Source organism: Lepidochelys kempii, chromosome 7 (genome assembly GCF_965140285.1).
Source record: "Lepidochelys kempii isolate rLepKem1 chromosome 7, rLepKem1.hap1, whole genome shotgun sequence".
Classification (NCBI taxonomy): Eukaryota; Metazoa; Chordata; order Testudines; family Cheloniidae; genus Lepidochelys; species Lepidochelys kempii.
Genome location: NC_136386.1, coordinates 55,716,423 through 55,739,550, shown reverse-complemented (window position 1 = coordinate 55,739,550; position 23,128 = coordinate 55,716,423). Strand labels below are relative to the sequence as shown.

The 23,128-nt window shown below is 47.4% G+C and overlaps 1 protein-coding gene across 5 annotated transcripts in view; it reads right to left on the bottom strand.

The window, feature by feature from the left end:
- Nucleotides 1–9,394: 9,394 nt before the first annotated feature.
- PAX2 (paired box 2) overlaps nucleotides 9,395–23,128 on the bottom strand; it is a 133,153-nt gene continuing 119,419 nt past the window's right edge. For 3 of the 5 annotated variants that reach the window (XM_073352923.2, XM_073352918.2, XM_073352919.2), the window contains exons 10-11: nucleotides 18,803–18,911; nucleotides 9,685–9,780 (exon numbers count right to left, since the gene is read on the bottom strand). In XM_073352923.2, the coding sequence (XP_073209024.1) occupies nucleotides 9,762–9,780; nucleotides 18,803–18,911 (128 nt within the window). In that variant the 3' untranslated portion in view covers nucleotides 9,685–9,761. Of the gene's footprint in view, nucleotides 9,781–18,802; nucleotides 18,912–23,128 lie in introns of all 5 variants that reach the window. The other 2 variants (XM_073352927.2, XM_073352922.2) reach the window with 2 other exon arrangements.

The following is a 23,128-nucleotide window of genomic DNA, read 5'->3' as shown; positions in this document are numbered from 1 at the left end:
CTGCTCATGGAGGTGGAGTTAAGTTGGCATAGCCAGACAGTTACATTGGCAGGAGCGAAATATAAGTGTAGACACTGCCCGACTCCATGTAACTGGTTTCTAATTCAGTGGGGAGCCAACCTGCAAGACCCTGCTTCTGATACTGTTTGCTGGTGGGGCGAGGCTGGTGCCCAAAGCAATAGACTAGATGAGATTTTTCCCAGTACACTCCAAGGGTGCTGCAGAGAAGTGTCTTGAATGAATTTGGTCCCTGAAGAAGTGCAGCTCTGGTGTGCTATAGAGAGGGGAGGAGCCCAAGTTCTTGGATGGGCTGAAGACTTGTTTACCCTGTTTCTCCATGTCGGTACTTGCACAATAGCATCACCATGACACCTCTCTTTCCACAGCCAGACACTTTTTAATAACAAACAGGTCACTTTTTTTTTTAAATTTTAGATCTAATTATTTGTCATGAGGAAAAATGGCTTCTTTCCCTGGCCCAAAGGCTCTCTGAAGTGACCCAACAAGGAGAGGTGAGGTGATGCCCTTTCCTTCTGTACTCTAAGCCTTGCACCACAGGTAAGTGCTGATGAGGCTATGCACTCACCCGTGCTGCCTGGCTTCAAGTACCAGTACTAGGGATGACTCCCTGCAGCCAGCCACAGATCGTCTCTATCCGGTGGAGCTGGCTGGAAAATGTGGCCTTTTTCCTGGAAGTTTTTGATGAAGAAAAATCTTTTCCCTCTAAATCAGGGGTCAGCAACCTTTCAGAAGTGGTGCGCCGAGTCTTCATTTGTTCACTCTAATTTGAGGTTTCGCGTTCCAGTAATACATTTTAACGTTTTTAGAAGGTCTCTTTCTCTAAATCCATAATCTATAACTAAACTATTGTTGTATGTAAAGTAAACAAGGTTTTTAAAATGTTTCAGAAGCTTCATTTAAAATTAAATTAAAATGCAGAGCCCCCCGGACCGGTGGCCAGGACCCGGGCAGCGTGAGTGCCACTGAAAATCAGCTCGTGGGCTGCCTTTGGCACGCGGGCCACAGGTTGCCGACCCCTGCTCTAAATCTTCCACAGAAAATTGATTTTTTTTTTCAAATGAAAATTTAAATAGTGAAAAGTTTCAGCCAAACCCTGAAATACTTCAGTCCAGAAATTGTGCCATGGAGCTGTAGGTTGGGGTGCCTCATGAGCTTCTTGGTTAATTACACCTCTCTTGATGCACCGCACTTTCCCCTCTTGGAGAAGGGCGGCAGTGCATCAGAGAACTCCCTGGCCATGGTGCACCATGGGAGATGTAGGCTACAGCTGGGAAGCTTAGACCAAACTTCCTCTCCTATGAAGCACTATGACAGCATTTCCAAATCGAAATATTTCAGGTTTCTGGTGTTCGGGGGTTTTTTTGGAAGGGAGGGTGTCAAAATTTCCTGTGGAAGGCAAACTTCTCACAAAAATATTTGTTTAATTAAAAACCACCATTTTCTGTTGAAAAACATGGTCATTAGAAAATTTTCAACCAGATCAACTCCTCACACACTAACAGAGGCCATGCCACGTTGGGCAGCGCTCAGGTCACAGCTGAAGTGCTAAGCGGCGTTGCATTTGGCAAGCACTTGGGTGGATAACTTTCAAGGAAAATTTGGGTTCTGGAGGAAGAGAGATTTGGATTGTTTGCCTGAGAAAGGGGATGAATAAAATGGGATAAGATAAAAGTATATAAACTAATGAATGGTCTAGTGAAGGTGGACAGGTAGAACAGAGGCCCCCAGTCTTGTAATACAAGAACAAGGGGATAGCCAAGGAAAATGAAAGGCAGCAAACTCACAACTGAAAGGACACCTTGTAGTTTTTCACTCAGCTGTGGAACTCACTGTCACAGGAAGTCATTGAGGCAAAGAATTTAGCACGATTCAAAAAGAGATTGGACATTTATATGGATAAGAATAGCCAGAATTATCATCAAAATTAATTATAAACATACTGGAAGGGATATTAAACCTCCTGCTTGAGGACTTAAGCCAGTCTCTGACTATTAGGGCTAGTCTACACTCCTGCGCTACATCAGCACAGCTGCATTGCTGTTGCACAAAGGTGAAGATGTGCTACGCTGATGGGAGAGTGCTTTCCCGTTGGCAGTGATCCCTCTAATTTGTCTCACCCATGTGCAGAATGCATTTTGTTACGTGCGCCAATATGGAGGGGATGTGTGACACATCCCCTTCATGTTGAGGCACATAAAATTCATGTGTTGGGGTGGGGCTGGGGGGTTTGGAGTGTGGGAGGGGGCTCAGGGCAGAGGGTTGGGGTTCTGGAGGGGTGAGAGCTCTGGCTGGGGGTGCAGGCTCTGGGGTGGGGCCGGGGATGAGGGGTTTGGAGTGCAGTGGGGCTCTCTGGGGCTACAGTGGGGAGAGGACTCCCTCCCAGCTTTCTGTCCCTGCAGCAGCACCTGGGCTGTGGGGGGAAGGCACCTCTTCCCGCTGTGGCAGGTCCAGGCCGGGCAGGGCAGGGGGAAGGGTGCCTGTCCCTCAGCCGCAGCAGGTCGGGGGCCAGGCTGGTTTCGGGCTGAGGGAGGGGCGCCTGTCCCCCAGCCGCAGCAGCTCCAGGCCAGGCTGGGCCAGGGAGGGGTGCCTGTCCCCCGGCCACAGCAGCTCCAGGCCAGGCTGGGCCAGGGAGGGGTGCCTGTCCCCCGGCCACAGCAGGTTCCGCATTGGGCTGGGTCGGGGCTTGGGGAGAAGCATCTCTCCCTGCCTCAGCCCTGAGCGCCTGTGTGGCACTTAATAGGCAGCTGCGCAGCTGCACAGCTTAGAGGGAACTTAGCCCATCGGCATAATTACTCCACTTCAAATGAGAGGCAGAACCTATGTCAGTGATGGAGCATCTCCCACTGACATAAAGTGGTGTCCACATCGGCGCTAAATTAATGTAAATTACATGGCTCCAGGGGATGGCTTTTTCATAGCAGTAGTGTAGACAAGCCTTTAGAGACCAGGGTGAGACCTAATGGGGGACAGATTATTTCATGTGTGCTTCTGTTGGTTCTTACACCTTCCTCTGAAGCAGCTGGTGCTGATTAGTGTTAGTGATACTGGACTACATGGGCATCAGGTCTGATCCGGTCTGGCAATACCTACGTTCCTAGAAGTGTTAGCCTTACTATCCTGATCAGTCTGAGCAATTACATCCTGGCTCCCTCAAGTCCACCTATTGTTTCAGCTCCACGGGCTTTTGTCCTTCCCTGTCTGCTGTGTAGTACTGCTAAACAGCTGCCACTTTTCACTCAGAGGTGGCTGCAGCTCAGTGGTGGTTGAGGCACTCTCCATATATGGTTATAAGGCTGCGGGTTCCGCCGAAAGGCAAGGTGCTTTATAAAGGACAGCTACTATGTCAGAATTGAGGATTACTCCAAACCATGCGCTGAGTGGGGATCAATTCTGACTGCAGGCCTCAAGGCTTTAAACAGGGCTGGGGATGTCATGGAGTGGTGTGAGAGAGACCTGGCTCTGTCTAGAGCTCACTTACACAACAGGTGGGTGTACATCTGACAGCGAAGGGGAAGTGGTGCAGAGGGGCATGTGAAGGGAGATGGCTATGGTAGGGGCTGCTGACCCAGTGTCTTCTGGCTCCTTCAGCTGCTAGGACTTGATATGTTCTTCTGCTTCCCCTTCAGGTAGGTCCTGTGCGGGCAGGAAGCAAGGCGAGCACATCAGGGTCTTCTCTCCCTTCACCTGCTGAGTCCTGGAAATGGATGGGAGCACTGAGAGCTTTCTTGCAGGGGATCTGCTAACTCCCATCCCCGTGTTTGGCTGGTGGGAAGGAGCAGGCTCTAGGGGCAGGCAGAGAGCAAGGCATAGTTGCTTCTGCTCCCAGCTCGTGGGTTAGGCGACTATTCATCAGCTGAGAACAACATGAAGATCATTCATGTACTTGGGCAAATCTAATTTTCAGTACACTCACCCTTATGCACTGCATGTCAGACAAGCCAGGCGGGTTCAGTTTGGAGAACCACATTTTAAAGAGACAAATCTGGAAAAAGTGAAGGGGAGAGCAAATGAAAAAAGTGATCCCAGGGTTTTGGGAAAAAAATCTCCCCAGGGTAGAGTAAGAGCTGGGTGTGGGCACAGGGGGGCCAGAAGAGAGGGGGAAAGATCCAGTAGTTAGGACAGTAACTGAGGACTTGGCAGACCTGGGTTTAGGTCACTGTTCTGCCACAGACTTCCTGCATGAGCTTGGTCATGTCACTTACTCTGTGCCTCAGTTCCCCATTTCTGAAACGGGGGATAATAACATGTCCCTAGCTCCCAGGGGTGCTGTGAGAATAACCACATTAAAGATAGCGAGGTGCTCAGTTACCATGGCAATGGGGCCTTACAAGTACCATAGCTAAATAGGATAGGCAGCATAATGGTCTTGTGATCCAAGCAGTGCTGCTGTTTGCTGTTAAACACGTTACATTCCCCTCCAGAAGTGGCCGTGTTTCAGGGGTGACTAAAGTGACCCTTGCACACACTGATGTTTGTGAAATGCTTTGGGATCCTTGGGGATGAAAGAAGCTAAATCAATGTAGAGTGTCATTCTAAAGTGGTTAGGGGTTATTCCTGTTGCTTGCTAAGCACAGGTGACCTGCTCCCGAGGCACACTGGTGGACCAGGAGGACAGAACAAGGCAAAAGGGACTTTAGGTGCAGCAATATGAATTCACAAATCTCTAGGGGCCACAGTCCTAGCTGGTGTAAATCGGCATTGCTCCATGGAAGCTACACCAGTTTATGCCAGCTGAGGACCTGGCCTGCGACTCTACAGACAGGTTGAGAATGGGGCAAGGTGCCAACCAAGGGAGGTAGTGCAATAGATGGCACTAGAGAGATTCTGGACAATGGCTCTCTGAGGGCTGGTCAATGTGGTGAGGGAGGGACTAGACTACTCCAAGATTCTAACAAGGGAGGCTTCCCCCAGAGTTTTCCACCCAGAGATGGGAGATAAGGGGTTGCACATGGCTGATGTGTAAACCCCTGGCAGGCACCAGTACATGACAAATGTCAAACAGGGTTGCAAGTCAGTTGCATGCTCCTGTCTAGGACTGTAGTCAGGAGACTCTTCCAGTTCCTGTGCAGATTCTTTAAAGGGGAAGCATCAAGCATGTCCTTCCTAGCCTTAAAGACACAGTGAAGGGACAAATCGCCAAACTCCCGTTCCAGCCACTTTGCCTCCCACCCCCATGGCTTTTAACTCTTCCCTGCCTGGGAAGGGCACTTCTACCCAGAGCACCGGCACTGGTCTTGCTGGCTGGCCCCCTTGGTTGATCACGCTGGGGCAGTGGAAGGGGCTGGGTGCAGAAACGACCCCTTCTGCCCACATGCTGTGGGATCGCTTCCCAGTGACAAGAAGGAAAGTTGATGAGTCCGTACTGAGACAGCGAAGTGGCCGCCGTGCTGCTCCACATAATTAATAAATAAAGCACTGGGGGAGTTTTTGCCATGGCGGCTGCTATGACAGGGCTGTCTACGGTGCACTTAAGCATTAAATGACCAATTTCTGTCAGACTAACTTCCCAAGCCTCTCTCTCTCTCTCTCACTCACAGAGCTAGCTTCCTCGCTCCCTGCACTTGGAGTTTTTCAGCAACTGATGGCTCCTGGTTCATTTCTGTGGAATTAATTGGTCCCTGAATGAATTCTGTTGACAGGGCAATTTATCATGTGTTTGGGTTGACAGTGCTGGAGAGTGGCGGTGGGGGGTGGGGTGAGTGGGATGAGGGGAGATGGACAGGGTGGGGGTGGAGGACAGGAAGATGAGGAGGAGGAGGAGGAGTGGAAGAAAGAGGAGGAGGGGAAAGGAGGAGATTGTTTTGGGGGGGGAAATAAAATTCTATTTATCTTTTGCTCCCTCCGCCGCCCCAGCCTGGTGCTGTGAATACGAGAATGGGGTGGCTGTTTGCCTTCTGATGGCTCCTTGCCAAAAGTCACACCACTGGCCGGACAAATAACAAAGACAAAATAACTTTCCTGGTAGCTCCAGGCTTAGCCCCAGACTTCTGCACCACCAGCAGGATCACAGGGCAAATCAGATTAACCCTTATAATGCCATCATGTCCCAGACAGCTTCTCCAGTGGCATCCCTCTAATAAGGCACAACCTGAGTTACCCTCATAGTGTGCTTAGCCACAGTACTCCCCTGCTGGCCACGGTTATCAAAGCCAGCAAGGGGATTTGGGTGCCACTAGTTTTAATGGGAATTGGCCTTTGACAATCTCAACCTTGGCATTATGTCAGGTCATCCAGGTTTTGGACAATAAGGGAATTGTCACTGTACTTAACATGGGGGGGGGGCATCTTCCTGTAGCTCAGGGACATACATATATATAGGTCTCGCTACAGGAATCTCCAGGTGACAGTCTGATCTGTGCTATGCAGGTCAGGCTAGGTGACCACAAGTATCTTTTCTGGCCGCGGGTTCTAGGACACTTACATGGGGAGAGATATGGGCTCAGCATGCAAAGAGTTAAAACCAACCTCAGCAATGAGGGAATGAACTGGGACCTAGAGAGAGAACGAGTTGGGTAAATAATCTAGATCAAGTCGCTGGTCTCTCTTCCAGACAGCTGGGAGGCCTTTGCCTAACTTAAGGACACAGCCTGGAAACCCCCGTGCTGAAGCCAGGTCTCTGGGGTGTCAGTAGCAGCCCCAAACATTATCTTCACCTTTGTCCGCATGCTACCTCCCTGCCACAGCCCTAGCTCTCCCCTCCACAATGGAGCTCGGACTTTCCAGAGCACTCATTGTTGGCCTTACTCTGCTCCTGCTGAAGTCAGTTTGAGGGTGGGAGTTTTACTGTTGACGCAATTGGAGCAGAGTTAGGCCAATGCTGTTTGCTTCTGAAAGTCTGGACTCTGCTGGGACCTGCATTTGGCCAGTGGAGCCAGGAGAGGCACTGAATTTCCAGTGGCCAGGGCCAACTGAGGATGGTGAACCATTGAAGTTACACAGGAAGTGCACCAGCCAGGATTCATCTGCAATGGGCTAACAAAGCTCTCCTGGGATGAAATACAGGTACATTTCTACTAATGCTAGAAGGTCCAAGATGCAGTGGAAGACTTGGGGCTCTTGTCTTACAAAGGGGACAGATCAACAATTATTGCTGATGGGACTTAGATTGTAAACTCTTCAGGGCCCGGCATTTGTTTGTGCAGAACCTCACAATGGGGCCTAGGTACTAACAATAATAATAAATAGCAAATGGGGCACTAGGTTTTCCTGTTACAAGTTATACAGGAAGGATAAGTTAAGCACACTGAGCTTGGGAAATGAGAGAGATATAGAAAGGGGATCATTCCAGGCTGGGGTGTCTGAAGGTGGAATCTAGCTGGTTACAAATTTCATGTAACAGAAATACCTGCCTAATGGTTTTCTATAATACACAGCCATTTGTACAGAAGCTGAGATCCAATGTGGTCAAATAGGTTTGATCTCAGAATACAGATCAATACTGTTCTCAATGGTAGCAGATGACAGAACGAGGAGTAATGGTCTCAAGTTGCAGTGGGGGAGGTTTAGATTGGATATTAGGAAAAACTTTTTCACTATGAGGGTGGTGAAACACTGGAATGCATTACCTAGGGAGGTGGTAGAATCTCCTTCCTTAGAGGTTTTTAAGGTCAGGCTTGACAAAGCCCTGGCTGGGATGATTTAACTGGGAATTGGTCCTGCTTCGAGCAGGGGGTTGGACTAGATGACCTTCTGGGGTCCCTTCCAACCCTGATATTCTATGATTCTATGATTCTATGATATTTATCTTAAAGAAGGTTAAGGGGTGACTTGATCATTGCCTATAGGTACTTATGTGGGGAACAGAAATTTGATAGTTGAGGGCTCTTCAGTCTAGCAGACAAAGGTATAACAAGATCCAATGGCTGGAAGTTGAACCTAGACAGGTTCAGACTGGAAATAAGGCCCAAGTGGTTAACAGTGGGGATAACTAAGCACCAGAACACCTTACCAAGAGATGGAGGTGTTACGCTCTGTACCTCGGGGGAACACCCAGCACCCCCATGTTCATCCTTGTAAAATGATTGTATGGTATCCAATGCAAAGTTTGACATCTCGGGCGTCTTCGGAAGGCTCATGATGCACTGAGCATTTTTGTTATAGTGATGTTACCGGTTATAATTTCATGTATATAGTTTGAGGCTGAAAATGTGTCTTCATGGCTTAAAATAAGCCCAGGCAAAAACTCTCCAAGAGCAGAGAGGCAGTTCACACGTCATCAGGGCAGGCACAGGACAAATCCAGCCCAGCCTTACAGGAACAAAGGACGCTGGCATAGGCAGCAACAAATGGATCTGTTGGACTCTTGAGTGAGTCACTCCCCTTCTGTTGGTCCGTTTGGAACTGCAATGAGGTAATGCTCACCTGACTCTGAAGGGGGTAGGGGGGACGCGGTGGGGGGGCGCAAAGCCAAGAGGGAAGAAAGGACATGATAAAAGGGAGAGACATTTGCCATGCTCTTCCTCTCTTCCATCTACATCTATAGACACCACACCAAGTGACTGAAGTGCTGATCAAAGGGGAGAGCCTGGCTGAAGGGCAACCAGCCAGCCTGTGGTGAGAAGCATCTAAGTTTGTAAGGGCACTGGAAGTGTTAAGATCAGCTTAGAATGGGTTTTGCTTTTATTTCATTTGATTAAATCTGACTTGTTATGCTTTGATTTATAATCACTTAAAATTTATCTTTGTATTAATAAATCTGTTTATTCTACCTGAAGCAGTGTGTTTGGTTTGAAGCGTGTCAGAGACTCCCCTTGGGATAACAAGCCTGGTACATATCAATTTCTTTGTTAAATTGACGAACTCATAAGCTTGCAGCATCCAGCGGGCATAACTGGACACTGCAAGACAGAGGTTCCTAGGGTTGTGTTTGGGACCGGAGATATTGGCTTGTGTCATTCCATTGTACAATCCAAGGAACAGCTTACATGCCAGGGGCTGGGCGTGAATAACCCAGGAGTGGGGGTTCTCACAGCAGAGCAGGGTAAGGCTGGCTCCCAGAGTCAAGGATTGGAGTGACCTAGCAGATCACCCGTCTGGATAACACCAGAGGGGAACATCACAAGTGGATTCTCCATCACTCGAGATTTTTACAATCAAGATTGGCTGTGGTTGAACTAGAACATCTCAGAAAAACAGCCATTGAAACAGGAATTAATGCAGGGAAATCCTGTGGCATGTGTTAGACTAAAGGATCTCAGTGGTTCCTTCTGGCCTTAAGAAGTGATTATGAATCTGCCCTGGGATAACAGTGGCAATGAATTTGAAAAGTTTAAGCTAGATTCCAATCTCATGTAGCCCCCTTTTACATGAGTATAACTCCACTGACTTCAGATACCTGATTTACATGGTGGAAGTTGAAAGAGAATCAGGCCTTCTGAGGAAGAGGACTTTATGGAACCAGCCAGGAGAACATTGGGTGTAAAAGGACATTATTTCACTGAAGTCAATGGAAATACAGCTATTTAAGCCACATGAGAATTTGGTCCATTGGGTCATAAACATCTATTTTTTATGAGATACATAATAAAAGTCCCTTTAAGAAATCAATGGCTATTAGCCAAGATGGGCAGGGATGGTGCCGTTTGCCAGAGGCTGGGAGTGGGCGGCAGGGAATGGATCACTTGGTGATTGCCTCTTTCTGTTAATTCCCTCTGGGGCACCTGGAATTGGCTGCTTTTACAAGACAGAATACTGGGCTAGATGTATCTTCGGTCTCATCCAGTATGGCCGTTCTCATGTTCTTAAAGTCGTGAGTAAAACCTATAATTTGAAATGGAGATGAATGTCAGTTTTAGGGTTGAAAAAAAACATCCATTAAAATCTGTGCTTTAATAGCACAGATACCAAGTAAGCTGCACATTGAAACTAGAGTATGAGGGACAAATAGCCAAAGATAATAGGACAGAAGATTAACAAATTATTCAACACAATCTGCATGGGCTGGAGAACTGATTGTTGTTAGCATTTAATGAAAGAGGGCTGGTGAGATCTCCACCCATTCCCTCACACTGTGGATTTAGGAACATAGGAATTGCCAGGTGGGATGAGACCTGAGGCCCATCTAGCCCACTATTCTGTCTCCAACAGTAGCCAGCACCAGATGCTTCAGAGGAAGGTGCAAGAACCCCCAGAGTAGGCTGATGTGGAATAACCTGCCTTCTGCATTAGGACACTTCCTCATTGCTAATAGCTAGAGATTGATTGCTAATAGCTACAGACTAGGGACCGAATGGCTAGGCAGCAGTTCTGCGGAAAAGGACCTAGGGGTGACAGTGGACGAGAAGCTGGATATGAGTCAGCAGTGTGCCCTTGTTGCCAAGAAGGCCAATGGCATTTTGGGATGTATAAGTAGGGGCATAGCGAGCAGATCGAGGGACGTGATCGTTCCCCTCTATTCGACATTGGTGAGGCCTCATCTGGAGTACTGTGTCCAGTTTTGGGCCCCACACTTCAAGAAGGATGTGGATAAATTGGAGAGAGTCCAGCGAAGGGCAACAAAAATGATTAGGGGACTGGAACACATGAGTTATGAGGAGAGGCTGAGGGAGCTGGGATTGTTTAGCCTGCAGAAGAGAAGAATGAGGGGGGATTTGATAGCAGCTTTCAACTACCTGAAAGGGGGTTCCAAAGAGGATGGCTCTAGACTGTTCTCAATGGTAGCAGATGACAGAACGAGGAGTAATGGTCTCAAGTTGCAGTGGGGGAGGTTTAGATTGGATATTAGGAAAAACTTTTTCACTAAGAGGGTGGTGAAACACTGGAATGCGTTACCTAGGGAGGTGGTAGAATCTCCTTCCTTAGAGGTTTTTAAGGTCAGGCTTGACAAAGCCCTGGCTGGGATGATTTAACTGGGAATTGGTCCTGCTTTGAGCAGGGGGTTGGACTAGATGACCTTCTGGGGTCCCTTCCAACCCTGATATTCTATGATTCTATGATTCTATGACTTAAGCCCTAAAGCATAAGATTTAAGATCCTGCCAAAGTTTGTTGGCATTAATTCTGGCAATTCTGGATATTCTTGTTATCCATATTCAATCCCTTTTTAGTCCTGGTAACTTCTTGTCCTCAAGGGCATCCTGTGGCAGTGAGTTTCACAGTCTAGTTGTGTTATATGAAAAAGTTTGATCAGTTTTGAATTTTGCTACCCTTTAAATTCATTGAATGTCTCCTTGTGCTCTGGTGACTTGCCAGGCCTAGGAATGCTAAGGAGGCTGCAGGCTCAGCCTCTAGAGAATAAGGCACCATGTACTGCTTGTCAAATAAGTCCTCCTTGGCCAGGGAATGTCCCTGAGACTTTGGGCTATGCAGATAGCTTAACCAGTTCAATGGCTGATGAAATGCGGCACGGCTAGAGGTAAGGGAATGGCTCTGAGGCAAAACTGAGCTGAAGTCCTTGTAGACACTGATGGCCCCTGAACTTTCAGGATACTTTGAAAAGGGACCCCCTGGAGTCATTGTGGATGGTTCAGATATCCTTTCTGCCCAGGGTGCAGTGGCAGCTAAAGTAAATGGGATGCTTGGTGGAGGAGATAATACACAGATTATCCTGACCTTACACCGATGGATGGTTGCCCACAACTGGAGGACTGTACCCTGTTTTGGTTAGCTCACTTTAAGCTTAGCACAACAGAGATTGAAAAGGTCCAGGGAAGGGCAATGAAACAGGCAGCAATACAGCAGGACACATGAATAGATTAAGACCCAAAGGGCCCATTCTGATCATCAAGCCTGACCTCCTGCATAACATAGGGCAGAGAACCTCCCCCAGTAACTTCTACATCAAACCAGGACTTCTGCTTGAGCTAGAGCTCCCTATCATTAACCTAGGTAACTGTAGGAGAAAATGCAGGCAGAAGCCCAGCAGCAGAGTGGGGGCTATCCTGTTTATTGCACTCAATGCAGCATGTATGATTACCTGCCCTGTGAGCGGGTGGCGTGTGTGTGCATTTGGTGCAAGGGGCTCCTGGTCTTTAGAGACTGTATATGGGCTTTGGAGGCCAGGGTGGCAGAACTGGAGGAGCTAAGGGAGGCAGAGAGGTATGCTGATGAGGCTTTCTGGGACACTGTAGATTTGTCCCACCTCCGGTCAGACAGCCCCTGCACTGTTAAGGAGGATGAAAGGCCCAGAGAAGGAGAGCAGTCAACAGGAACAGAGGGAAACCTTCCCATAGTTGGGACCCTCCTTCCAGATGATGTTGGGGTATCCTCTCGCACTGAGGTTACCTCTCCAGGGGAGGGAACTCCAGTCATTAGGAAAAGGCAGGTGTTAGTAATGGGAGATTGGATCATTAGAAACATAGATAGCTGGGTTTGTGATGACTGGGAGAACCATGGTGACTTGCCTGCCTGGTGAGAAGGTTGCAGATCTCTCGAGGCATCTAGATAGACTTGTGTGTAGTGCTGGGGAGGAGCCAGTGATCATGGTACATGTAGGTACCAATGACATAGGGAAGGGTAGGGGAGACGTCCTGGAGGCCAAATGTAGGCGGCTAGGAAAAAGACTGAAATCCGGGACCCCTACGGTGGCATTCTCAGAAATGCTACCAGTTCCACGTACAGGGCCAGGTTGGCCGGCAGAGCCTGGATGAGACGTGGATGAGATGATGGTGTAGAGAGGAGGGGTTTAGATTTATTATGAACTGGGGAAACTTTTGGGTGGGGGAGCCTATACAGGAAGGATGGGCTCCATCTAAACCAAAGTGGATCCAGACGGCTGGCACTTAGTTTAAAAACTGCTCTGCAACCTTTTTAATGTTAAGAGATGGGGGAAAGCCGATTGCTGCAGAGGCGCACGTGGATCGGACAGAGACTTATCTTAGAGGACAGTCTATTGATAGAGATTCACTAGATTTTAGTCAGGAGGAGAGGATGGAAGAGGATAAAGTATGGGCCAGATCAGATGAGAAACATTCACATAAAGAATCTGACACATCAGAAAAAGGCAGACAAATAAACAGAAGTTTTTAAAGGTGCTTGTACACAAATGCTAGAAGTCTAAATAATAAGATGGGTGAACTAGAGTGCCTCGTGTTAAAGGAGGATATTGATATAATAGGCATCACAGAAACCTGGTGGAGTGAGGACAATCAATGGGCCACAATCATTCCAAGGTACAAAATATATTGGAAGGACAGAACAGGTCGTGCGGGAGGAGTGGCACTATATGTGAAAGAAAATGTAGAATCAAATGAAATAAAAATCTTAAATGAATCCACATGTTCCATAGAATCTCTATGGATAGTAATTCCATGCTCTAATAAGAATATAACAGTAGGGATCTGTTATCGACCACCTGACCAGGACAGTAATAGTGACGATGAAATGCTAAGGGAGATTACAGAGGCTATCAAAATAAAAAACTCAATAATAGTGGGGGATTTCAATTACCCCCATACTGACTGGGTACATGTCACCTGAGGACGAAATGCAGAGACAAAATTTCTCGATACTTTAAATGACTGTTTCTTGGAGCAGCTGGTACACGAACCCACAGGGGACAGGCAACTCCTCGATCTACTCCTGAGTGGAGCGCAGGATCTGGTCCAAGACGTAACTATAACAGGACCGCTTGGAAATAGTGACCATAATATAAAAACATTTAACATTCCTGTGGTGGGAAGAACACCTCAACAGACCAACACTGTGGCATTTAATTTCAGAAAGGGGAACTATGCAAAAATTGAGGAGGTTAAACAGAAATTAAAAGGTACAGTGACTAGAGTGAAATCCCTGCAAGCTGCATGGACACATTTCGAAGACACAATAATAGAGGCTCAACTTAAATGTATACCCCAAATTAAAAAACACAGTAAAAACTAAAAAAGAGCCACTGTGGCTTAACAACCATGTAAAAGAAGCAGTGAGAGATAAAAAGGCATCTTTTAAAAAGTGGAAGTCAAATCCTAGTGAGGTAAATAGAAAGGAGCATAAACACTGCCAAATTAAATGTAAAAATGTAATAAGAAAAGCCAAAAAGGAGTTTGAAGAACAGCTAGCCAAAACTCAAAAGGTGATAAAATGTTTTTTACATACATCAGAAGCAGGAAGCCTGCTAAACAACCAGTGGGCCCCCTGGACAATTGAGATACAAAAGGAGCACTTAAAGACGATAAAGTTATTGCAGAGAAACTAAATGAATTCTTTGCTTCAGTCTTCCCACCTGAGGATGTTAGGGAGATTCCCAAACCTGAGCTGTTTTTTGTAGGTGACAAATCTGAGGAATTGCCACTGATTGAAGTGTCACTAGAGGAGGTTTTGGAATTGAGAAACTGAACAGTAACAAGTCACCGGGACTAGATGGCATTCACCCAAGAGTTCTGAAAGAACTCAAATGTGAAACTGCGGAACTATTAACTATGGTTTGTAACCGTCCTTTAAATCAGCTACTGTACCCAGTGACTGGAAGATAGCTAATGTAACACCAATATTTAAGAAGGGCTCTAGAGGTGATCCTGGCAATTACAGACCGGTAAGTCTAATGTCAGTATCGGGCAAGTTAGTTGAGGCAATAGTAAAGAATAGAATTGTCAGACACCTAGAAGAACATAAACTGTTGCGCAAAGTCAACATGGTTTCTGTAAAGGGAGATCGTGTCTTACTAATCTATTAGAGTTCTTTGAAAGGGTCAACAAGCATGTGGACAAGGGGGATCCAGTGGACATAATGTACTTAGATTTCCAGAAAGCCTTTGACAAGGTCTCTCACCAAAGGCTCTTATGTAAATTAAGTTGTCATGGGATAAGAAGGAAGATCCTTTCATGGATTGAGAACCGGTTAAAAGACAGGGAACAAAGGGTAGGAATAAATGGTAAATTTTCAGAATGGAGAGGGGTAACTAGTGGCGTTCCCCAAGGGTCAGTCCTAGGACCAATCCTATTCAACTTATTCATAAATGATCCGGAGAAAGGGGTAAACAGTGAGGTGGCAAAGTTTGCAGACGATACTAAACTGCTCAAGATAGTTAAGACCAAAGCAGATTGTGAAGAACTTCAAAAGGATCTCACAAAACTAAGCGATTGGGCAACAAAATGGCAAATGAAATTTAATGTGGATAAATGTAAAGTAATGCACATTGGAAAAAATAACCCCAACTATACATACGATATGATGGGGCTAATTTAGCTACAACTAATCAGGAGAAAGATCTTGGAGCCATTGTGGATAGTTCTCTGAAGACGTCCATGCAGTGTGCAGTGGCAGTCAAAAAAGGAAACGGGATGTTAGGAATCATTAAAAAAGGGGATAGAGAATAAGACTGAGAATATCTTATTGCCCTTATATAAATCCATGGTACGCCCACATCTTGAATACTGCATACAGATGTGGTCCCCTCCACTCAAAAAAGATAAGCTGGCATTAGAAAAGGTTCAGAAAAGGGCAACTAAAATGATTAGGAGTTTGGAACAGGTCCCATATGAGGAGAGATTAAAGAGGCTAGGACTTTTCAGCTTGGAAAAGAGGAGACTAAGGGGGGATATGATAGAGGTCTATAAAATCATGAGTGGTGTGGAGAAAGCGAATAAGGAAAAGTTATTTACTTGTTCCCATAACGTAAGAACTAGGGGCCACCAAATGAAATTAATGGGCAGCAGGTTTAAAACAATAAAAGGAAGTAGTTCTTCACTTTGTGCACAGTCAACCTGTGGAACTCCTTGCCTGAGGAGGTTGTGAAGGCTAGGACTATAACAGGGTTTAAAAGAGAACTGGATAAATTCATGGAGGTTAAGTCCATTAATGGCTATTAGCCAGGATGGGTAAGGAATGGTGTCCCTAGCCTCTGTTTGTCAGAGGGTGGAGCTGGATGGCAGGAGAGAGATCACTTGATCATTACCTGTTAGGTTCACTCCCTCTGGGGCCACTGTCGGTAGACAGGATACTGGGTTGGATGGACCTTTGGTCTGACCCAGAATGGCCGTTCTTATATTCTTGTGTAGAGCTTGTCTTTTAGAAAGACACCCAATTGTACATCAATACTGCAAGTAACGGAGAATCCACCCTGATGGGAGCTGGCAAAGGCTGGGGCTAGCATCAGGGGATAACTCCAGTTTGCGTTTTGTACTCAGTAGCTCACACGCTACTATAGATGAGGGGTCATTGTGGATCTTTTCCAGCCCCTTCCCACTGCAGCTCATCCTAACTCCAACTCCATCCAATACCTTTACCTCTCTTTCTTTGAATTATTTACTTATTTAAAAGCCAGAAGCCACATCTCTGGCCTTTATGGAGTCTGACACAGGGCATGCTTCATGGGCAAGGGAAGAGAATATTGATGGGAGTGGAAGGAGAGGGGGACACTTGGCCACCTGTAATTTTTCCTCAAAACACCATGCACCTCCCTCCCACACAGAGCAAAGCAGACAGTCAGAAGGGCTTCATGGAAGTAGCCTCCTCCTTTCCCCAAGGAAGGCTCCACCATTACATGGTAATCCCCTGAGCTTCTTCTGACCTCCAAATAAAGACCTAATGAACAAATGTATGCTTCCATATGCCTGCACCCACACCTCAGACCAATATAGCCCCTGGCATAAGCAGGCACAAGTCTCTAGGAGCTATGCCCACTTAAAGCTGGGCCCAAATTCCTGGCTGTCATCTTCATCTCAAACCAGTCATGTGACCTTGCGCAAGTCCCTTCACTTCTGTGCTACAGTTCCCATCTGTAACATGGGGGCAACAACATTCTTCTCCATCATGACAGTGCTTTGTACAACACCAGATGAAGAGCACCAGAAAACCTGCTAAATCTGGCCATTTGAGTTCAGCCATTTGTGAGTTATTAGCATAGGGGGAAATCCGTGGAATTTCCCCCAACCTCAAAGGTCTATCCTCCCCTGGCTCAGATATCACAGAAGGGCCACCAGGGACTTTTGTCAACAATAGGAATCACATGGGGTGGGGAGAGCATGACTCTAGCGGGACAACATTTGGGAAAATTATGAGTGCGTGAAATTTTTCACAACCCTCTGGCGTGATCCAAAGCCCCATGGAAAGACTTCAATTAGTTTTGGAGCAGGCCTTGTAGAGCTGATACAAATATACTCCCAACTTGATTGCACTTTGTTCTGGGTGGCTGGGCAAGCTGGCACAAGGAGCTCTTTCTTCTCTATCCTCTTAGCTCAAGGGCTACAGAAATCCAGCTCCTTGGGTGATGTTTGACACCTCCACAGGGGTAGCTGGTTCTACATTGGTCAAAACATACTCTGCCACCCCATTCACTTTTGGCTTGAGCAGAAAGCTGAGAAATTCCAGACCTGTCATTTAACCATGCAAGCCGCCTCCTCCTCCTCCCCCTGCAACCCCCGCCCCCAAATGCCCTGCATCTCCCTCTCCTCCAACACAGGAGGTGACATCTATTATTGGCCTTGGGGGCAAAGAGGTCTCAAATCAAATCACAACAGCATTGATTTTTGGCTTTTGCTATATCAGCCAAGCAAAATACGTAAGAAATAGTAAAACACATGAACCACCAACAGGTCCAAACTTGCAATCCAAACCCAGAGATAAAAACCAGAAAGACACCCTGGATAATTATGGAGACCCTAGTGGCAGCTGCATAGTTAAGGGTCTGCCTTTCTGCCAGTAATACCCGCAACCCCGGGGTGTCCCTAGCCCCCACCTCTTTTGGCTCAAAAGCGTCTCATGTGGATTCTCAGGCCAGGAAAGCCTTATTTTGAAAGGGACTAAAATCAGAAAAGTTGTTCTCAAGCAATAAAAGTGTAGGACTTCACTAGGGCTCTATCCAGCCACAGGATCAGAACTTTTGGTTTGGAGCTTCTCCACCAAGTGAAAAGTGGTTATTTCTACTATGGTATTGCCCAGAGCCCCAGTCATAGACCAGGCCACATGGTGCTCGGCCCTGTACAGGCTGAACAAAGAGATGGTCCCTGGCCCCAAACAATTTACAAGCTTAGTGAGAGACAAGGCAGGTGAGGTGATATCTTTTACAGGACCAACTTTTGTTGGAGAGAAACAAGCTTTCAAGCTACACAGAGCTTGAGACCTGAAGAAGAGCTGTGGGGAGCTCCAAAGAATGTCTCACTCCCAAAGTTGATCCAATCACAGATATTACTTCACCCACCTTGTCTCTCTAATATCCTGGGACCACCACTCACTGCTAGCTACCATCTTAGTAAGACAAGGGATCGCAGGCAGATGGGAACACAAGGAAACAGATAGTATTGTATAGCACTGTACCCAATGTTGTACAAGCTTAAGTGTTTTAGGAACAACAGAAAGGTGACACCATTGGCACTCCCTCTCATGGCCAGGCATGGCAAGTTCTCCTCATTCACCACCCCCAGCTGACAACCTCTTCAGCCATGCAGTGGTCTGCCCCTTCTTCTGACTCAGCCCTCCAGCTGGACACTTTTAGACCCACCCCTTCTGGGGTAACAAAGAAGGCAATAAACTGAACTCAGATCAGCTGAACTCTTCACCCCTTTCCAGGCTCTGTAGGGCTTGCCTCCCACTCCTGTGTGGGGTTACAGCTCCAGGGCCTAGCTCCAAACACAATAGTCCATCTTCCCCTTGTGTCAGGGTATTTCTGCACCAGCTTTTCTAGGGGAGCAGCCCAGGGACCTCATGGCAAGCAGCTAAGCCCTGCTCCCTCAGACTTTTCACTGTGTCCCTGAACTCCTTCCTATCTTGACCTGCCTCTGAGTCTAGATTCTTTCCCACAGCTCCTCTATGGGCCTGCTGTACATTCACCTCTCTCTAGGTCCTTCCTTCACATCCTAGCAGCTAGCAGGACTGTAGCATCCTTGCCAATCCCCTCCCTTTATACTCACCACCAGCTCCTCCCCCAGCTGGGCTTCCTCTCCAGTTGGGCCAGGCCGTCTCTCCAGGTGCAACCAGGTGCACTAATTGCCTGTGACCTCCAGTTAACTCTTGCATTACCTGTGTGGGATACACAACCCATCCCAGGAACTTACAGAACCAAAAAAGAGCTTGGGTGGAGCATCAGAAATGTCCCGTATACCCCAGCTGGCTGGAGAACTAGGGGCAGATTTTTCATAAGGATTCAAGGACAGAGTTTTGGGGGGAGCCAAATGCCCAGCTCTCATTTAGGCACCAAAAGAAGGGCCAGATTTTCCAAAGCACCCCGCAACTCCCATGTTGACACCTATGGCTGGGTTGTCAAAAGGGCTCAGTACCCAACGTGCACCCAATGTCCTGACCTCTTATGAAAATCGGATCACTTCTTTATATGCTTAAGAGGGAGCTGCCCCAGACTGTGCTCCTTTCCAAATGTCCACCAGGCTGGAGGTGTGACCCTCTGGACTTTCTGCGAGTGGTCAGAGATCTAGTCTTTCTTCTGGAGACTTGTGTGGCTTTATAAAGGGGCAGCATTACCTAGTGGCTAGGGCACCACTGTGGGAGTCTGGAGAGCTATGTTCTAGTCCTGGAACTGCCACTGACCTGCTGAATAACCTTGGTTGAGTCACTTCCCCTCTCCATCATGTTGATTTAGTGTATAAAATCTCTGGGGCAGGGACTATCTCTCATGCTGTGTTTGTACAGCACCTAGCACATGGAGCCCTGATCTCAGCTGGTGTCTCCAGGTGCTACTGTAATATGAATAGGTGCTACTGTAATATGAATATGTAATATGAATAAATAAATTGGTTAGCCTCTAAGGTGCCACAAGTACTCCTTTTCTTTTTGCGAATACAGACTAACATGGCTGTTACTCTGAAACCTGTAATATGAATAAGAATCCACATAGATTGCACGTTGTTTTCCATGCCTGGCACCTGTAACTTCACCACTTTCTAGGCTCATCCAGTACCCCAGTGCTGGTTGCTAAAAGGGCTGACTTTCTCCAAGCTCTTTTCCAGAGCTTGACCAATGAACCATGATGCACAGTTTGCAGCTTGATTTCACGAGCCACGCCAGCAAGCTTCCATGTGAGTGTTAGCTGGCGCAATCTAGCATAGAAACTAGCCAGTGTCTCAGCTGGTGCATGTCTCACTTGCCTGAAGTCATATGTTCTAGAAGCGTTATATTGCCAAGTCCAAGCATCCAAACATCAAGAGTCAGACTCCCCAAATCCTGAGAGCAGCTTAAAAATTATGAGCTTTTTTTTAATGTTTTTTTTCCCTTTGCCTTGCGGGTTTTGTGCTTGTAGGTCACATTTACATTCTCAAGCTTTTCTCTACAACCTGGAGGGCTAAAAGATGAGATTCTCCCCTAATCCCAGGATTCCAGGAACTAGGTTTAAAGTGCCAGATATTACAAGTCCTGTGATCAAAGCGTACGAGTTAGCAACGCTTCCACACAATCAATTTCTGAGAGAAGTGGCTAGCTGCAGCTGTGCTAAGCAAATTGCAGCAGCACCCACTAGACAGTACAAGAGACAAAGGGGGGATGGAAACATAACAGAAGGAAAGAGAAAATAGAAAGTGAGCGGGGCTGGGTTTGTGGGGTGGCTTGAGAGGCAGATCTGCAGTCAGATGGCAGCATGGCGGGGGGAACAAGCTGCCTGGGAAGGCAAGGAGTTAGTGTGAGGAGAACATTCCAGTTCGGACACTCTCAGAACTTTCACCCAAACTGTGCTAGAGGCTCCAGAGCAGGGGCTGCCGTTGCCATCTTTGCTGAGGGCTAAAGAAGCTTCCAGGAACCGTGTGCCAGACATCTTTGTTGTGGGCAGCAGAGAAAAGTACAGAATCTTATAGCAGAAACTGGTGGGAGCAGTTCAAAGGGGCTGGCTGCTGAGAATCTGCAATAGCAGACTAAACAGGAAGGAAGCAGAGATGAGTTAGTTACAGGTTTGAAAGCAAACAACAACAAGGTGCAATCAGTGGCATGATTGTTGCACTGCCTAAGATCCCAGCACGGAAGGGATGGGCTTTGTCTACACGAGCACTTTTGTCAATCAGTGATGGGAAAAAACACACCCCTGACCGACAAAAGTGCCAGTGTGGACAGCGCTACGTCGGTGGGAGACACTGTCCTGCCAACGTAGCTACTGCCGCTTGTTGGGGGTGGTTTAATTACACCGGCCGGAGAGCTCTCTCCCACTGGCATCGAGCGGCTGTCCGGGAGACCTTACAGCGGTACAGCTGTGCTGCTGTAAGGTCTGTGTAGTAAACTTAGCCTTACCCAGTGATGGCAGAAAGGGATCAGCAGCATCAGACATCTGTTGGGTGCCCTTGATACTGAAAGCCCTCAACTGCCTATTGCCCTTCTGCCACGCTATGGCCCAGACTGTGACAGCGCAGCCAACTCCGCCTGTCCAAAGATCAGGATGCAGGCATGCAAACAAACTCTGAGATTAGATTCAAACTAACAAATGTGGGGATCTTTTTATTTGCCATCTAGTTTTGAAACCTTTAAGGAGAGCTACAAACTTTTTGTCTAAATACTTGAGATTCCCACGTAACTACCAGACTCCGGGAGCTGGGGCTCTAAGAGAAATATCAGACATCACTAGACTCACCATCAGAACTGGCAACACAGCTGCGAGTGGCCCATCTGCAGCTGCATGGGGGGTGATGTAGGGATCAAGAAGGCTTTCCCTTCTCCTGCAGCTGCCTGGGGACTGCCCCACACCAGCAGGCCCTGAACTCTGCGGAGTGCTCATGTTTGCTCTTCTCCTGGAAGCATAATGCCAAAAGAACAGTGGGGAAGAGGTGGGGCCATAGTGGAGAGAAAGCAGGACCATAAGTGGAGAGGAGGCTGGGTCATGGCTCCCCATTTTGCTGTCGTAGAGTGTGAGTTTCACACTAACCATGACTAAGTCCTATGGCCATACCAGGCCACTCATTGCTGGCAGACCCAAGCACTGCCCAGCCTCACGGTGCCTGTTTGGATGTCATTTGAAATCCCCTCTAAACAGGTGATAGCTTCAGTGGGCAGGGTGTGAAGTTCCCTGGACTCCAGCCTCCATGAGGAACAACCTCCGCCCCACTGCTCTAACTTCCACGGAGAGCGTGGAGTAGATTATTGCTGCTTGCTACCCAACCTCTCCTTCCTGTGTCGTCTTAAAACACTCCTTCCCTCTCACATCCGGGGTCTTGCACAGTTCCTTTCTCCAGGGTCCTGGCTGGCAGGACCCTGTGTCTTCCATTGGATGGGCAATTGGACCTTGGTGGGGTGCTCAGAAAAGTGTAGGGAAGGACTTTGGTGGTGTCACCTCCCTGCTCATCTCCCAGAATCCCGATGGCATAATCTGCCAGATCAAACAGTCTTGCAACGCCTTTCCAGTCATCGGGATATCTGCCTGCGCCGAGGGGTCGCGGCTTTAATTCACTACATGAGAAATGATGTACAGAACAAAACCGATGGGGGTCCCAGGCCTTTCCCAGGGCCAGGAGGAAAGAGACGAGCTGCGGATTTTATTGAAACTGAAAAAGGCAAACTCCCCGCTCCCTCTTCCCAAGCCCCAGCCGCCAATAAGGATTCAAGGCTCCATGAAGAGAGTCCCTCTGAGCACAGGGCTGAACCGGAGGAGTGACAGGTGCCTCCTGATATGCCTAAATGAGAAGAGCCAATAGGAAGAGCCTGCTCAGCTTTTGTTGTCATCTGGCTTTGCTCGCAAAAGATGCGTTTGATTGACAGATGCATCAAGGTTCACAGTTTATTGGTTTTTGCAAAAGAGCCAGATCTGCCAGTTTAGACAGGGGAGTGACACAAAACTTTCCATCTAAATGGACTAATTTTACCACAGGGAATTCCCAGGCAGAGCGCGCCAAGGCAGGCGCAGTCCTGTTTTATTTTTTAACAAGGACTGAATGACAAATATAAACGACAGTTCGAGGCTGATGGAACATCAGCATTTGACACTTCACAGGGGAGTGGTGAAATAAACAATAGGCAGAGAAATTGAATTAGAATCAGCTGAGCATCAGGGGTGCTAGAGGGAGAGAGATGGCCTGATCCTTCACAGTCATTTACATCAGGGCAAAGTGACTGCTAAGTCGGTGTAACACAGCTTTGTTAGCCGTTTGCATCCATTTGCATTGATGTACATGACTGCACAAAGATGCATGGCAGTGGAGACCCAAGCCTGAGGGCAGCTAATCCCTTTCTCCCTGCTAATTCAGGTAATCCAGAGCTGCATTATTGACAGAATCATTGAAGTTAAAGATGGCAAAGAACTACAGAGTGGTTTA